At 37.3% G+C, this 18,474-nt stretch overlaps 1 protein-coding gene across 4 annotated transcripts in view; it reads left to right on the plus strand.

The window, feature by feature from the left end:
- Positions 1 to 18,474, plus strand: part of SYNE2 (spectrin repeat containing nuclear envelope protein 2) — a 314,324-nt gene that overhangs the window by 123,345 nt on the left and 172,505 nt on the right. For all 4 annotated transcript variants that reach the window (XM_043472258.1, XM_043472259.1, XM_043472261.1 and 1 more), the window contains exons 28-34: positions 1,909 to 2,066; positions 2,885 to 3,032; positions 3,840 to 4,450; positions 6,914 to 7,093; positions 9,056 to 9,206; positions 17,217 to 17,375; positions 18,014 to 18,175. In XM_043472258.1, coding sequence (XP_043328193.1) covers positions 1,909 to 2,066; positions 2,885 to 3,032; positions 3,840 to 4,450; positions 6,914 to 7,093; positions 9,056 to 9,206; positions 17,217 to 17,375; positions 18,014 to 18,175 — 1,569 coding nt within the window. The remainder of the gene's footprint in view (positions 1 to 1,908; positions 2,067 to 2,884; positions 3,033 to 3,839; positions 4,451 to 6,913; positions 7,094 to 9,055; positions 9,207 to 17,216; positions 17,376 to 18,013; positions 18,176 to 18,474) is intronic.

Genomic DNA, 18,474 nt, shown 5'->3' on the forward strand with positions numbered 1-18,474 from the left:
GAAAACCCAGGGCAGCCAAAAATAAATAATACATAAAAATAAATAAATCTTTAAAAAATCATAAAAAAATGTTTATTACAAAAGAAAATAATAGCACCCTAAATATAGAAAATAAAGACACCCTAAGTATTACACCACTGTTTTTGTTGAGGTCCCAGATGCTAGATGTTTCTGAAGAATGTTCTGTCACCCATTTTCAGAAAGACACCCAAACCCAGTAAAGAGTTTGGTTCCAGGTCCTAATTTATTGCTCATGCTCTTGTTTGATATTTTATCAAATTAGAAGTTTGGATTGTGTTTGGGATGGAGATGAAGGCTTCAGATGAATTGGTTGAAACAGTATGTTTGAAGGTTGTTTCAACCAATACACCTTCTGGTTTGCTCTAAAATTAAGGATATGTGAAAAATCAGCCACTCTGAATTTCTGTTTCAGCCAGCTATCATCTTAACTAATTGTCACATTATCTGTTTGATGTTGGTCAGTAAGGAAGGGGTAGGTAGTGGAGGCAGTGTTCACAGTAGGTGATGGGTGATCTTATGGAGAGCCTTCAGAGGAAGTATTGCGTCTGACTCAGGAGCTGCAGAAAAAACAATCTAGTGGTGGGCATACCAATTGTAAGTTCTACAAATAAGTCCACCTTGGACTTCCCTGGTGGTCCGCTGATGGAGAATTCGCCTGCCAATGCAGAGAGCGTGGGTTCTGATCCTTGGTCTGGGAGGATTCCACATACCACGGGGCAAATAAGCCCAAGCGCTGCAACTCTTGAGCCCGTGTGCTGCAAATACTGAGCCCTACTTGCCCTAGAGCCCACGCTCTGCAACAAGAGAAGCCACTGCAGAGAGAAACCCCTGCAGTGCAACTAGAGAGTAACCCCACACTTGCTGCAACTAGAGAAAGCCTATGCACAGCAATGAGGACCTAGTACAACCAAAAATTAATTAATCAATTTTTTAAAGTATGTTTCTTATTTAGACGATAATCGGCATTCCTATGCAGCACCCTTGTATGTTTGGAGGTACGTTAGCGTGAACCCTTAGAGAAGGCATATCCAGTGGAGAAAAGGCCATGGGTTCTTCCTTCAATGCCTCTGATATTTTCTAGTTCTCTTCCTTCGAAGATGCCAGTTCCTGACTCACATTCTACCAAATGGCTCCTTTCTATTTTCCATCTGAACAAGCAAAATTCACGTGTGAAAATCTCTGTTGTTCAAGTGATGAATTTAGCAGGTTTTCATCACAATCAAGAAATCGCCTTGAGACCTTACTCCTGTGACTGAATAATAAGTTGATTAGAAAAACTACTAATCCTTGGGGAAAATGAAGGACAAATGATGCTGATGAACACTCAGATTTTATAGTAGTGCCTTCTTTTTAAAAAATAGAACCAAGATAAAGGTTTGGAATGGTATAGAATTTTAGATGTTTGATAATAAATCATAAATTAATTTTATTCACTTCTCATTTGACAGAAATGATTCTGTTTTGCTGCAGTTTTAGTTTAAGGAGAAAAATGATCATCTAGAGAAAACTAGAATATCTAATAGAATATCTGTCCTTCCTTGTCTGTGTGTCTTTCTGAGTTGTATTCTGAGTATCTCACTTCAGGAAGGGGGGTTGGATTCTTTGAAAGTTATGTTGCAGGTAAAGTAATTAGCCTCCAACTAATAAAAATGGAAAAAAAAAAAAGTCATGTTGCTGATTCCCTTGACTTCTTTCAGTGGATCCTCTGAGAGCACAGTTAATGTAATTGTTCTCTGAAATCCAGTTTACTTACAGATTGTTGGAAGATATCTTTTCAAATGTATCTTCATGTGAAACTGTGCCCATAGTTGTGAATGTTTCATTTTGTAAGAATAGAATAATTGTGCCTATTAACCCATTCATTAATAAATTATATATTCCACGCAGGTCTTAAAAAATGAAACTGATGCTTGCTGGAAAGAGTTTGAAATCACTTCATTGAAGTTAGAAGAGCTTGAGAGTGACATTAAGAAGCCTTTTATAGTTAAGGCAAGAGGCAAATTAAAGGAGAAAGAAAGCGAGCTTCAGATGACTCTTAAGTCCAGGTATCATTCTGGGATCTATTAACCATGCATTTACTAAATTTGCTGAATTTGTTAATGCTGTTTTAAGCAAGGTTAGTATTATATTTACTAAATGTGTTATTTTATTTAATTGTCACAGCAGCCATAAGAGAAGCTGATGAGGAAACTGCTACTGAAGGAGGTTAAATCATAAAACCAAGCCACACTAGCCAGAAACTTAAGTGGAACTTAAAGTCTATTGAGTTCCAAAGGCTGTGCTTCCCACTGTCTCTCCTTGAGCCTGAATTTGGGCACGTCACGTGACTTCTGGGCCTTGATTTCCTCATTTCTAGAATGAGAGTGCTATTGTTTTTTCTTTACATATTCCAGCACATCTACCCATTTGACATCAGATGAAACTGAGGCTCGGAGTCTACATTCTACTTATCCAGATTCACACATTTCAAGTTATTAATTAGCTTAGTTTTTGAAGGCTATTATATTCCCACTAATCGAATAGTTAGTATTTATATGAGTTTCTTTGTCACCAAGGCAAGGTTCAGTTACATCCAAGTATCTGATGTCAAAAGGGAGGGAAAAGCTTAGTATGTTTTACACAGGTTTTCCGTTTAGTGCAGTATCAGTTAAATTATAAAAAATACTTGGATATAGCAAATAGCTCATTCTTTGCCATTGTGGATCACTGGGTTTGACTTTTTAATGTGATGATCTATGCATATTATTGTATGTATTTTCATCGAATAATTGTTTTCTGTTCTTGGTTAATAATGGCAGTGATATGTTTTATAGGATAACTTTCTGCTGTGTTTCCCCCAATGTCTGGCTTGTTTTTCACCCAGAATGGAGTCTTTAGAGACTGTACTGCAGATGGTGTTACCCGTGGAGAGGGAGGCGCTGATTCTCTGCAACACAGACCTGCTGCTCTGTGAAATGGCCATTCAGGAATTTCATCTCACTGATGCTGATGACATTTATCAAAACCTGAGGGTAAGTGTAAATTCTCACAGTATATTTATGGAATTATCAGTTCTTCAGAGATTTATATATGTTTATGGATTTTTTATTAAACATCAATAGTATTTCTTTAGAATATAAACCATGACAGAAAAACCTTCAATAATATAGACTTGTTATTTATTTCTCTCCTCTTTAATTTCTCGCCAGTTCAGAAGTAGTTACCTTGGAGTAAATAATAATGTATTTTCTTTGAATTAAAAGTGAAGGTTTGCTGAGAGTTTGGGGGAGAATGGATACAGCTATGTGTATGGCTGAGTCCCTTCACGGTTCACCTAAAACCATCACAGCATTATTAATCGGCTGTATCACAATACAAAATAAAAAGCTTTTAAATAAATGAAGGCTTGGTAATGAATGCCAACTCCAGTGACTGAAATCCTAAATATTTGTATAGACTCATATGCTTAAATTGTCATATTCTGTAGTTTATTTATTCCAAATCTCATCTTAAATTGAAAATATTTGTTTTATTTTTCAAATTATAAACAGATGTCTCAGCAGATCAATCTGTAATTATTTTCATTGCATCAGTAATTTGATATACCTCTTTTCTTTTGGAGACCAAAACATCAGGAAGGCCATCAGAGAAGAAAACAACTGGGTCATTGGATCATTTGTAATTAAAATGTTCCTTCTGTCAAAACTGTCAACCTTGGTTAAATTGAGAAGCAATTTTCTAGATCAAATCTAGTGATGTAATTCTGGGTTAGTTTCTGTTATACAGTCTTTCTTTTTTCTATCTCAGTCTTTCAGCTTTTCTTATTACCTTTATTTTAGAGTATCCAAGATTCCATAGTAAAACAGATTGAAACATGTAAGAATTTGGGACAGTCAGGCAACTTTGCATTAAAGGAATTACACCCCCTTGACCTGCATGCAGCACAGAATATTATCCTGAAACACAGAACACAACTGGAAGAAATGAACCACAGAGTACAGAAGAGTAAAGATGCTCTCAAAGCTCTGGAAGACTTTTTGGCTTCTCTGAGAGCAACTGAACTCTCTGGTGAGCTTCTTACAGACCATTCAGCCTCAGATTCACAGGTGGTACCAGCAAATACTTTGACGGTGGAAAATAAAGAGAGGGAAATTCATCAGATGAGAGACAAGGCCAGACATTTGGATGAGAGTTTGAAGATGCTTGGTATAAGCATTAAAGACTCTGAACAGGGTGAAAACACCTCCTGTGAAAAACTTCTGGATGCTTTGTCCAAAAACTTATCTGAGACACATTGTTCTGGTGGTCAGGAGGAAGTCACTGAAGAAGACAAATTACTAGGGGCTTGTATTTTAAAGAATGATGAACTCCTGAAAAATATTCAAGATGTGCACAATCAAATCAGTAAAATTGGCCTGAAGGATCCGACTGTTCCAGCAATAAAGCAAAGGTAGGTATTTTTATCCATCTCCATGCAAGATGACATTCTTCTGTTGTTTTTTTTTTTTCTTCCAAGTATCCATTAGGTGAAATAAATGCTTCCTATATCTTTCAACTTCTGTTCCATCCTCCTCTATTCAGGGTTCAGCATTCTTTTTTGTAGACTTTTCAGACAAACTTCCTTTTTGTTGATATTATGCCTTTACAAAGTGTTATGTAATTTTTTTTCTTTTTTTTCAGTTTGATAGGGAAATAATTTTTTTCTTTAAAGTTTTCATTCTTCTGGACGAAGGAAGAGTGATAAAAGACATGTATAAGATCCATGAGTTGCTGAAAAGTCTCTTGACTGCTGTGTATTTATTATGGAGTTCTCTTGATGGGGGAAGTCTTGGGAAACTACACACATTTGGTGATAAACAAGTGGAAGATGCACATGCCACCTTGTCCTTACTTCTTCCTTCAGTATTTGGGTCCCTTCCCCTCTTCCCAGCAGGATTAGGTGGGGGACTGAGTGGGAATGCAGGGGACTGAGCTTAATAGGTAAACTAAAGTTAGTGTTGACTTTGGAGAGTCTCCAAAGTTGGCAGCCTTCTATGTGAGTGCTGCTGCTCTAATTCTGGCATTCAGAGCCTGAAAATGAAAATGTTAGCAAAAGCTCGCAAAGAGTTACTTTTGTGGAGCACCCCTCCCCCTTCTAAACCTCTCCCTTTTTCTGGCTCTTCTTCTGTCCACCTCTAATCCCTCAGGCTCAGTGCTCTCCCAGGCTCTTTAGCTGATTAAGCTCTTCCCTCTGAAATCTCCCTGAGCTCTCCATGTCAATGAGACGTCTGTTTCTGCAGTGCTCCAGTTCTTAATGAGGCATGGAACTGATTTAGTTATTGATTGTTAATGCATTTATTATAGATTTATACATAAATTAGTAATAAATATTAATTTGTAAGTGAAAACTACACGTTGATAGATGGTAAGTTGCTTTAATTTTTAATTGAGTTATCAATAGAACAAGCCAGGCACTGTTTTAGGTCCTGGGGATATAGCAGTTAACAAAACAGCCACAAATTCTGGCCCTTTGTAGAGCTTATTATCTAGTGGAAAGAAGAAGATATGCAGTATGTGCACTGGTGATAAAGGCTCTGGGGAAAACTTAAGCAGAGAAGGAGGAGGTGGTTACAATTCAAAAGTGGTCATTAGGCACACTTTTACAGGGAAGGCTTTCACCATCTCTCGGAGCTTGCTCAAATTCATGTCCATCGAGTCAGTGATGCCATCCAACCATCTCATCCTCTGTTGCCCCCTTCTCCTCCTACCTTCCATCTTTCCCAGCATCAGTCAGTTTTTCGCATCAGGTGGCCAAAGTATTGGAGCTTCAACTTCAGCATCAGTCCTTCCAGTGTATATTCAAGATTGATCTCCTTTAGGATTGATGGTTTGACCTCCTTGCAATTCAAGGGACTCTCAAGAGTCTTCTCCAACACCATAGTTCAAAAGCATCAATTCTTTGGTTCTCAACTTTCTTTATGTCTAACTCTCACATCCATATGTGACTACTGGGAAAACCATAGCTTTGACTATATGGACCTTTGTCAGCAAAGTAATGTCTCTAGGTTTGCATATGCATGTTACAAAGTAATCCTGTCTATGTTTGTCATAGCTTTTCTTCCAAGGAGCAAGTGTCTTTTAATTTCATGGCTGCAGTCACTGTCTGCAATGATTTTGAAGGGAAGTCAAGAGAATCCTGGAGGTCAAGTGAAAAGGCCTTTCAATGAGGAGAAGCTATTAGCTGTGTCATATGCTGCCTATTGTTGAAGGAAGGAGATGATGGAGATTGGGCCATGGGATTAGCAATGTGAACGTTAACTAGGTAGCTTGACAAGCAGTCTTGGAGGAGTGAGCGCCTTATTGGAGTGGATTCAGTAGAGAATTGGAAGAGAGGAAGTAGAGACAGAGAGAGTATCTGATAAAAGCAATTTAGACCTAAGCAAATGGAGTTAGCCCTGCCAGGGTTAATTTGTACGTTAAAACCCTTAGTTCAAATGACTCTTCTTTGTTTTGGGGGGCTTTTTGTACACATTTGCAGTCCCCTTTCTTTTTACCCCCTTGTGCCCTGCCTGAGGGGTTTGCAGTGTTCTGCCATCTGTCTCTCTTCTTCTCTCCATATCATCCTTTCTATCCCACCCATGCACACATATTCTCTTTATTTTTTCTCATATGCATATACACACCCTTTATAAGTGTATTCATCACTGAGAAATGTTACTGCTCATGGTTTTGTATGTCTGTTCTATTTAAAACACAAACTAATTCTGGAAATGCAGATCCTCCTGAACTCTGTCATAGGAATGTGTGATCTTGGCATAAATCTCATGAGGGCAACTTAAAGTTAGTGTGCTCCACGAATTACCCATATTTGTATTGAATCAAAATTGGCCAGTATTGATACTTGGCAGTTAAACTTTTCTCTCTCATGTTCAAGGAGAAAATCGTTAATCAGACTGGATAAGGACCTAGATGAATATGAAGAAGAGAAGAAACACTTGCAAGAAATGGTGAATTCTCTTCCGCAATTCAAAGATGGCAGAGACAAAGCCCTGAGTCAAAGGTGCCAGGACACAGCAGTCTTGTGGGAGAATGCAAAAACCTTGGTCACAGAATGGTAAGGAAAAAAAATTCCTCCACCTGCTAAAATTTTAAAATAGAGAATTAAAAGAAAAACTCTCCCAAATCTGAAAAATTGTCTGTGGCACAGTTAACTTTTTGGAATTTGTATGTTGATAACACAGCCCTTCGGCCTCCAGGAGAGGCCAACTTAAGAGTTTCACACTAAGCTCACTAGGCCAATGCCTGGGGCAAGACCTGGAATCCTAGGTTATGGGCAAATGAATTTAAGAGGTTAGAGGACAAATATACATAGTGTATTTATAATTACTATTGCCCCACTTGTATTAGTTTTCTGTTGCTTCTGTAATAACTGACCACAAATGTAGTGGCTTAAAGGCAACATAAAATGACCACAAATGTAGTGGCTTAAAGGCAACATAAACTTATCATACAGTCAGGAGGTTGGAAGACCTAAAATCAAGCTGGGTTCCTTTCTGGAATCCCTAGGAGAGAATCTACTTCCTTGCCTTTTCCCTTTTCTGGAGTCCGCCTGTTATATTCCTTGGCTTGTGTCCCCTTCCACTTTAAGGCCAGCAGAGTAGCATCTTCAGATCTCAATCTCTGTCTTTCTTTCATCTCTGCTTTTGTTATCGCATCTCCTTCTGACTCTGACCCTCCTGTCTACGTCTTATAAAGGCCTTGTCATTATACTGTACCCATTCAGATAATCCAGGAAAATCTCCCTACTTTAAGTTCCTTAATCTAGTCACATCTGCAGAGTTCCTTTTGCTATGTATATAAGGTGTTTGCAGGATCCAGGGATGAGGACATAGATGTCTTTGAGAGTTGGGGGCATTACTCTACCACACCTTTCTACTTGATTGACAGGTATTGTCAGTCAATTACCACCATCTTTCCTACAGAGCCTGGACAAGGCTCAGAAGTTTTCTTAATTTTGTAGCAGTCAATGCTCACCAGTCCCGGTTGGCAGTGCAGCTGGATAGTCTCCATCCTTACCTTCCTTTCCTTTCTGCCTGAGGGTGGGAGTGGCCGGGAGGGCTGACCATTCTAGGGACCGTACCACTCAAGCCAAGAGTTCCAGTTGGGTTAGGAAGTGGGAGGGACTAATAGGAGATTCGGGAGCAAGAAGAGAGAGAAATCGAGGTGGTCTTAACCCCCGCCCTTTTCAGCAGAGGTTCTGACCGCTCTTGTTGGCTCCCTCTTTGGCTCAGGGCACTTTCCTCTTTCCTCTGGAGGCCAGGTGGTGCCTCTGTGATTGGAAAGGTTAGTCTGTAGGTGCCTCAGCTCCCCTGTGGTTTCCCTTAACTCCATTCTCAGAGGTCCTCCCGCCACAGAACTCCATCTGAGGATGCCTTCTGCTTCCTGCTGGAACCTCAGTAGACAGTATTCAAGATGAAGCCTGTCTGTGGTGTTTGATCTAGTCCACTCTTGGATTTTACAGAGGAAAGAAGTGAGGTCCACAGAGCCTGAGTAATTTACTTAAGGTCACATGACTAATTTTACCCAGCCATAAATAGAAACCAGCTGTCTTTTAACTGCCGCAACATCTTTTCTCCTTAAGCGTTTTTTTTTTTTAAAAAGGCTAAAATCTATAATGAGTTGAATTAGACATTGAATCGTATTGAATTAACACTGAAACAATATCCAAAAATAATGCTAAAGAGGCATCATTTTCCAAGATATTTTTTAGTTAATGATGAAATCGAGGTGCTGATTCCTTAAGGTTATGAATCCTATGTTTCTGTCTGGAGCTTACATCTGGTAACTTTTTAATATTGACCTGGTGAAAATAGTAATCCAGTCCTTATTTAGACCGTCCATTTGTCAAATAATTAAATATACCATCATTCTTGGGTTACATTGTAAAACAATATTATAAACCATGTCTAGAGGAAAAATCCTTCTATAACTTATTAGGTTATTTCTACAGCATACTACAAAGAGAAAGAATGGTTTTGTAACTTTCAGAAATTTAGTCGTGTTATTTTTTTCATAGCCTTGACCAATGTGAAAGAGTTTTGGAGCTCTTAAAACAGTATCAGAATTTTAAAAGTGTCCTGACAACATTAATTCAAAAAGAAGAGAATGTCATCTCCCTCCAGGCTTCCTACATGGGAAAGGAGAACTTGAAGAAAAGGATAGCAGAGGTGAGTCCAAATTCCAAAGGAAGCTTTACACAGCGGCCTCGATTGCAAGCCTGACAATAGAGAGAAGGTTATCAGTGGAATCATTTTCAAAATGTAGTTTAGAAGTAGTTATTAGTGACTATGTTTTACCACGTATACAAGAATTTATTGAATTTACCCCGGGGCTTGAAAAAAAGTTGGTCCCCAAGTTAATACTGGGTTGCATCTGTTTGGGTTTTGATATTGGTGATATGGTTCTGTTGGAGTCTGGGCTTGCCCTTGCTGAAAGGTTGGAACAGTCTATGCAATGACTTTCTACCTACGAAGAACCTGACTTCACCACAGCCTTAAGAGAAAGAGGGTACTAGGAAAATCCCTAACATTGGTTGTTAGTGAGTAAACTCCAGGAGTTTGTGATGGACAGGGAGGTCTGGCGTGCTGCGATTCATGGGGTCACAAAGAGTCAGACACGACTGAGCGACTGAACTGAACTGAACTGAGTGGATAAAGAAAAAATTATCTTTTTATTTCTTCACTTTCTGTAAAGATGTGTGAGCTTATCTCTAAGTTGCTCCATCTGTGTTAATAGCCTTGCCAATCACAACTTTATAGTCTAAGAAGAATTATACTTTTGGACACTAGATGTCATTGTTTTCTATGATTTTATGTGGTTATCAACCAGAGTGGCAGAAGAATGGAATACTTAGAAAAGAATATGTTACACTGTATTCTTATACACCAGAAAATTACATCTCCTCTTGGTTTTCTGAGTACTCTATACTAAAGTGCTGTCAGAGTGTCAGAGGGATGTGTGAAATATCATCTACTTGATACACCTGGCTGTTAGAAAGCAGTTTTATTAAACTTTCCAATGACTGAGAGCAACATTAATGAAGCTTATATACAGACATACTTCATTTTATTAGACTTCGATTTATTGTGTCTTTTACAAATTTAAAGTTTGTGACAACCCTTTGTCGAGCAAGTCTATCGATACCATTTTTCCAACAGCATTTTCTCTTTGTGTCTCTGTATCACATTTTGGTAATTCTCGCAGTATTTCAAACCCTTCACCAGCAAAGGTTGTGGCTTGCTAAAGGTTCAGAGAATGGTCAGAGTTTTTTTTTGGCAGTGAAGTATTTTTAAATTAAGGTATGTACATTGTTTAAGACATAATGCTATTGCACACATCATGGACTGCAGTGTAATGTAAACAAAAATTTTAAATGTGTCTGGAAACTAAAATATTCACATGACTTGTGTTATTGCAATACTTCCTTTACTTCCATGGTCTGGACCCAAACCTGCAAGGTCTCTGAGGTATGCCTGTAGACCAGATTCTTAAGGACAATTTAGTCTTTGTCTAAAACATGTCCCAGTTCACACAGCTACTTTTCTACTCCGCCCCCAGCATCCATTTTCCAGCCTGTGCTCTTGTTTCAGGATCCAGGTCTCTGCCTTAGATACTCACAGATCCTGAGTCCCTGCCTTTCAAACTGACCAGAGAGCAAATCCCTCTTGACTTGCAGCTATTCTTGGTTTGTGTGAATCCTCCCCAGCCCTGAAGTCCTGCCTTTGTCCCATTAAGTGGGATCCTGTTACCAGCAGAAAGTTGCTTCTTTCCTGATTAGGTGAGGTAGCATCTGTAAAGGGCCTGCAGAGTGCCTAGTACTTAATCAACCCATTAATGGTATAATATGCTTTCTGGGCAAGTTATTTATCTGACTAATAAAACTTCTTTCTCCTTCAGGCAGTAAGCCCCTCTCCTGGGTGAGTCCTTCTGCTGGGAATCTAGGTTCAGGTCTTGATCCCTCTGCCATAATTAGCCCCTCTAATGGCTATTGTCTTTTTTCCACTTGGGCTGTGTTAAAAAAAATTACCATAGACTGTGGGGAGGCTTATAAACAACATAGATTTGTTTCGTATCATTCTGAAGACAGTTCTCACAGTTTATAACATTCTGCCCTTGACCCAAAACATGTACTTCTTACATGTAAAGTTTTTCATTCTTTCCCATAAGCCCTAGAAGTCTTTTTAAAATTAATTTATTTTTAATTGGAGGAATTGCTTTACAATATTGTGTTGGTTTCTGCCATGTATCAACATGAATCAGCCATAGGTATACATATGTCTGTAGCCCTGGAAGTCTTAACTTGCTCCAGCAAAGTCCAGCATCTCATCTAAATTAGATTATGAGTGAAACTTAAGGTTCAGTTCATTTTGAGGGAAATTCCTCTTGTTTATCTAAAACAGATAGACTGACAGAAATTCCACCAGTAAAGAGGGATTCGTTCAGGATCAACATAGAATTGCATTTTGGGGTCTGCAACTATTGAAATCATGCGCGGGTCCTCACACAGCAATGAAAGGAGAATGCTTTTATATGGGGGAAAAGGAAGCTGGGCAGCCAGCAGTAAACAGTTCATGGCCTTTTCATTGGCTAAGGCCTTGCCGATAAAGGAATCTTTCTTCTTCCTATTGGGCTCTGCTACCCCATCTGGTCTCCTGACTCTGTTTAATTGAGATTTCTGTTTATTCACTTTCTTATACACTATAGCTGTGAACCCATGAAACCAAACAAATTATATGCTTTCAAAAATATAGTGGTGGGACAGGTGTAGGATAGACATCCACTCCAAAAGAGAGGAATAGGAAAGAAGAAAGAAGTACTGGGTCCCCCCAGGTAAGTCCAAAACCTAACAAGACAAACAAAAGTAAACCTTAAGTCTTGAGAATAATCCTCTCTGGCTTGATGTTCCATCTACCAGGCCCACTGATGGCATAGCCTTACCACCCCCCGCCCCCCATGCCCAGCTTGGCTGAACAGGTTAGCAACTTTCTCTGTAAACAAAGAAATAAAGTAAGGATAGAGGTTAAATAACTTTCCAAAGATTATATGGCTAATAAGTGACAGAATTATTATTTAAGCTCAGCCTGTCTGATTACAAAGTTGTGTTTCAATCATATTATTGTCTTCTCTGACTGAAGACATATTTGAAACGTGTATTGTAGAAGTAAAAAATGTCTAACTTTATACCTCTTTCTCAAGTGTAAAGATTTACTCACAAGAATATCTTGAAATTAATGAAACAAGTAATTATGTTTAAGAAATGTATAAACGTCCAGGTTTTTACTATTAGATTGAGAATCTTATATCTTGCATGGTATCTTTGTATATTTGCTGAAATAATGTATCATTTTGTATGGGAGATATAGAAGTACACTTGTGTTTAATCATTTTCTCTAATGCTTTTTTTTATCTGTCTGGAAAAAGCAAATTGTGGTGCCAGCTGTTAATGTAACTCTCTGTTAATTTTGTGATGACTTAGGTATGGTCTTGAGAAAACAGTCGACCTCTGGCATGTGTATTTCAATGATACTTTGCACCAGTGGCTGAAATATGATACCACTGAGAACTTTTGTCCTTAAGAACCATAGAAACCTGGATGTTTATCTAGGGTACCGTGCTGAATTTCCACTCTCTTTAATGAAAGGCAGAAGTGCAAAAGTAAGACTGGAAGGCTAGAATGTCAGGGGACTATTAAAGTTTGGGAAATGTCAGAGGTATCTGGTTTCCTTTATTTACTCCTTCCATTCATTGTAGGACAAAACCTGCAGCTCCTGTCAGCACTAGAGGTGTCCTCTCCTGCCCTTGCTTTTATCATCACCCACCAATGGCCTGTGTCGGTGTAACAACAAAGCTCTTTGAATGTAATAAAAAACAGGATACATACATATATATGTACATGCATATATATATATTTTTTTTCATTTAATTGAACAAGTGTCTATTATGCTCAATGTAAAGTGTCCTGAATGGGTAGGAAAAAAAACACCAGAGTCTACATCTCCGCTCTGCCAAAGTATTAGTCAGCTTCAGGTCAGGAGACAGAGACTGCCCAGTTTTGTTTTGTTTTTTTTTGTTTTTTTTCATTTAAAACGTTTAAGTAAATTTCATTTTTTAAATTGAACTTTTAATTTGAAATAATTATAGATTCACATAGAGTTATAAGACATAATACAGAGAGATCCTGTGTACCCTTTACTAAGTTTTCCCAATGGTAATGTCTGGTGTAACTATAGTACAATATTGTAGTCAGGTTGCAGACAATGATACAATCAAGAGAAAGAACACTTCCATCACCACATGATACCTGGTGTGGTCATCTTATAGCCCTACCATTTCCCTCTTGCTCCCACCTCCTCACAACCACTAATATGTTCTTCATTTCTGTAATTTTGTCATTGCAAAAAATGACAGTCCATGGCATTCTCCAGGCCAGAATACTGGAGTGGGTAGCCTTTCCCTTCTCCAGGGGATCTTCCCAACCCAGGGATCGAACCCAGGTCTCCCTCATTGTCGGTGGATTCCTTACCAGCTGAGCCATGGGGAAGCCTAAAACGTAACCTTTAGGGATTGGTTATTTTCATTTGGCATAATTTTCTGGAGATTCGTCCAGGCTCTTCCATACATTGATAATTTGTTCTCTTTTCTTGCTGGGTGGGATTCCATGGTATGAATGTACCACAGCTGGTTTAATGGTCACTTCCAAAGGACGTCTGGATTGTTTCTAGTTTTGAGCTGTTATAAAGCTTTATATTTATAAAGCTGCTATAAATATTGGTATAGGGTGTGTGTGTGTGTGTGTGTGTGTGTGTGTTTATTTGTCAGGGATAAATGCCCTGGAGTATAGTTCCTGGGTTGTGTGTTAATTTTTCAAACTGTTTTCCAGAGTGGCTGTACCATTTTACATTCCTACCAGCAATGTATGAGGGATCCAGTTTCTGCACATCTTTACCAGCATTAGATATCTTTTTGTTTTAGTCATTTTTATACACATGTAGTGGTATTGCTCTGTGATTTTCATTAGCATTTTCCTAATTGCTAGTGGTATCAATCAGCTTTTCTTGTGCTCATTTCCCATCTGAATGTCATCTTTGCAGAAATCTCTTTTCATATCTTTTGCTCATTTTCTAATTAGATCGTTTTTTCTTTTAACTGTCGAGTTTTGAGAGTTTATATATGTATATATATTCTACACACTGGTCATTTTTCTGATATATTGTTTGCAAATATTTTCTCCCAAACTGTAGCTTGCCTTTTTACCTCCCTAACAGGGTCTTTGCAAACAAAAGATTAAAATTTTGGTAAAGATTGGTTTATCAGTTTTTCCTTTCATAGATTGTACTTTTGGTGTCAAAGTCTCAGAATTGTTTGCCTGGCACAACATCCCGAAGATTTTCTCTTATTTCTTTTTCTAGAAGTTTTATGGTGTTATGATTGACATTTAAGTTCATCATCCATTTTGAATCAGTTTTTGTATAAGGTATGAAACTTTGGTCAAGGTTCATGTTTTTGTTTGTAAATATCCAGTTGCTCCAGCACCATATGTTGAAAAGATTCCCATTTCTCCCTTAAATTGCTTTTTCATCTTTGTGAGAAATCAGTTGAGTTATTTGTTGGATTCACTTTGATCTATTGATCTGTGTGTCTGTCCCTCTGCCAATTGATATAATCTTTATTACTGTACCTACATGATAAGTTTTAAAATCAAGTAAACGTCCCACTTTTTTCTCCTTTTTTCAAATGTCTTAGCTATTATAGTTCCCTTATTATTCCATATAAATTTTAAAATAACCCTGTCTATATCTACAAAAAATGCTGCTAGGATTTGATAATAATTGTATTAAACTTGTCCATTGGTTTCAGGAAAATTGATAGTTTTACTATGTTGTCTTCTGATCCATGAACTCAGTATGTGTCTGCATTTATCTAGATCTTTGATTTTTTTATTTGGCATTTTATAGTTTTCAGCATATAATCACTGTATATGTTTTGTTAGATTTACACCTATTTTATTTTTGGGTAATTGTGGATGATATTATATTAAAAATTTTAGTGTTCATGTATTCATTGTTAGTATAAAGAAATACAGTAGATTTAAAATTTTTTTTCAGATTCTTTTCCATTACAGGTTATTACAAGATGTTGAGTGTAGTTCCCCGTGCTGGACAGTATGACCTTGTTGGTTATCTATTGGTTATGCTATATAGTAGTGTGTATCTGCTAATCGCTGACTCCTAGTTTATCCCTCCCCGTTTCCCTTCCCCTTTGGTAACCCTAAGTTTGTTCTCTATGTCTGTGAGTCTGTTTCTGTCTTGTACATAAGTTCATTTGTATCTTTTTTTTTTTTTAGATTCCACATACAAGTAATATCATATGAGATTTGTCTTTTTCTGTTTGACTTACTTCATTTATATGATAATTTCTAGGTCCATCTTGTTGCTGCAAATGGCATTATTTCATTTTTTTAAATAACTGAGTAATATTCCATTGTATATAGGTACCACGTCTTCTTAATCCATTCCTCTGTCAATGGACATTTAGGCTGCTTCTATGTCTTGGCTATTGTAAATAGTGCTGCAGTAAATATTGGGATGCATATATCTTTTTGAATTTGAGTTTTCTCTGAATATTGTGCATGTCTTTTTCCCTGAGTTTTGGATTTTTTCCCTTTTTTTCTTTTTTAAATTATCAAAGTTTGATAACACATTTACAAGAGACTTGGAAAATACAAAACAAAGTTACATACAGTTTCACTATATTTTACAACTGAGAAGTGCAATCTATTTTTATATGTTTACCTTGTATCCTGTGACCTTCCTGAACCAACATATCAGTTCTAGGGCTGTTTTTGTAGATTCTGTGGGCTTTCTGACATAGATAATCATGTTGTCCGCAAATAAAGACAATTTCATGGCACCCAAAATAGAGGCTTCCTTGTTACTGGTTGAGGGTGGGCATTCTCGCTTTCTGCAAGGTTCCACTGCTATCACCCTGGACCCTCTTTACAGCTCCTTATGTAGCCATCCCTGACATCATGTGTGTGTGTGTGTGTGTGTGTGTGTGTGTGTGTGTGTGTGTGTGTGTGTGTGTCACTGCTCAGCAGGAATGAAAGTCTGAGCTCTTCCTGGCCTTCTTTTTCCTGGCTGGGGGAGAGTGGGGCTCCTGTTACTACCTGGAGATGGTGGTGATCTAGGCTCTCTGCTTGACCTTTGCTGGTACAGGATGGGGTTGGACCACGTGTTTTCTAAGGGATTTTGCTCCAGTGGGTATTTCCTAAAAGTTTTCTGTTTTGCTGCGTTGTCCTATTCCTGGTTCTTTGAGTGAAGAGAAAAGATTTTTCTTGGTCTGTACAACGTGGATATTGCCAGGTTCTGACTTCTCCAGCACACACTCTGGGATATGCAAGGGAAAAGGAAGATTCAGGGAACTCATCACCAGGCTGGCTTCAGGAGCTGATACCCCCAGCCATTCTCCCTCCTTGATCTCCTCACTTTTTAGTTGTATTAAGTCTGTTTTGTAGGTGATGTCCAGGGTTTTTAGTTGTACTTAATGGGAATAAGGAAAATTATGTTCACTGCGTATTCCAAGAAATGGAAGTCCTGTCCCCCATGAGGATATAATTTTTAGTATTTTATTTATGAGAAATCACTATTTTCAAGTTTTATACAATCATTAAAAATGCTTGTGTAAACTTAGTAAATTGAGTGGAAACATTAGAATTGCATTACTCAATGCTCAAATTTTATTTTGTAGTTTAAAATCGTTGGCCTTCTGATAGTGTTTCACCTTCTATGTTAGAAATGATGTGGGAGTTAAAATCATGAAAGATTAAACTAGAAGTCATATTATTGATGTTTTAGAGCTTTGTCTGTTTTAATCAGATGAGCACTTAGGTTCTTCAAAGTTATAAAAATGATTCCTATTGGAGCAGTCTAGGAGCTATCATTTTTCAGACCACTGAATAGAGGTAACTTTTTTGGTAGAATATTATTTCATTTGACTAGAAACATAGTTTTAGACTATTATAAATATTTCATCATGCAGAGTGGGACAAGGAATTTGGGTGTAGGATTATTATTAAACCAGAAGTTCAGGATTCTAATAATTTTTTGTTGAAAAGTGGAACAATAAGCCTTATCGGTTTGTGTCAGTATATCAAAACACGTTTCATATCACTTTTACAGATTGAAGTTGTTAAAGAAGAATTTAATGAACACTTAGAAGTTGTAGACAAGATTAACCAGATCTGCAAAAATCTGCAGTTTCATCTAAATAAAATGAGAACTTTTGAAGAGCCTCCTTTTGAGAAAGAAGCTAATATTATTGTGGATAGATGGCTTGATGTAAGTGATAATTTGATTGACTAGAAATTCTACTTTATAACAATTAAATTGATCTTTTCTTTTGCATCTTTAATATTTTTATCTAATTACAAAGTTCAAAAGTGCTTATTATAAAAAAAAGTTCAAATATTATAAAATTTATTACTTAGGATTTAACTTTACCCCAGAGTTAGGTACTACTAAGAAATGGGTCCATACTCTTAGATCTACAAGTGCATACTCAACTTATTTAAAATAAACTAGTTAATATATTACTCATCTATGCAGGTTATTGATGTTCAGCTTTGTATTTATTTACTAACTTTTGGTTGAGTAGTAATGATACTTTATGAATTACAAATTAAGAATTTGTATATTTTGAGCTGGATTTTTGAAAGCTTCTTTTATTATTGTGGTTTAGAAATGAGGAAGACTATTTCTTTCAGTTGTTTATAAACTTCAGCAAATCAGCTAAGTCATTTTTGTAGAATAATAAACTACATGGTATATTAAAGCAAAATTTTTGTTGATAAATAAAGCAAATAATTTAGCAAATAAAGGTAATCTAAAATTTTATCTTAAAGTTGTGTTTGATTGAAACAGTGGTTCTTATACTTTTCACCATTTAATGTATTATTTTTATTTTTTAACTATGGCAGATAAATGAGAAGACAGAGGACTACTATGAAAATCTTGGTCGAGCTCTAGCTTTATGGGACAAACTTTTTTACTTAAAAAATGGAATTGATGAGTGGACTGAAAAGGTCCTTCAAGAATTGGAATTACATCAACTGACTGAAGAGGAAACAGAAAAACTGAAGGTAATTGAACAGAAATAGAACATATGTCCTTTTTATAGACATTGGCATTTTACTATCAAGTTTGCTTTCTTGAAGAGGGATAGAGAAGTCACAAAGAAATCCTTTATTTCTTTCCTTATTCCTCAAGGGAGACCTGAATTCCATTGTCTTCTTTGTGGTAATCCAGGAAGATGTTAGCAGGTATTAATGTGCGTTCATAGACAACCTGGAGGTTCATAGGTAAAAGTGACCTCGGGGATGGGTCAAGTGTGTGGCAGCTTGAAGCAGGATCTTAGTTCTGTGGCTGGGAATGAACCTGT

The sequence above is a fragment of the Cervus canadensis genome, chromosome 6, assembly GCF_019320065.1.
Source record: "Cervus canadensis isolate Bull #8, Minnesota chromosome 6, ASM1932006v1, whole genome shotgun sequence".
In the NCBI taxonomy this organism is placed as follows: domain Eukaryota; kingdom Metazoa; phylum Chordata; class Mammalia; order Artiodactyla; family Cervidae; genus Cervus; species Cervus canadensis.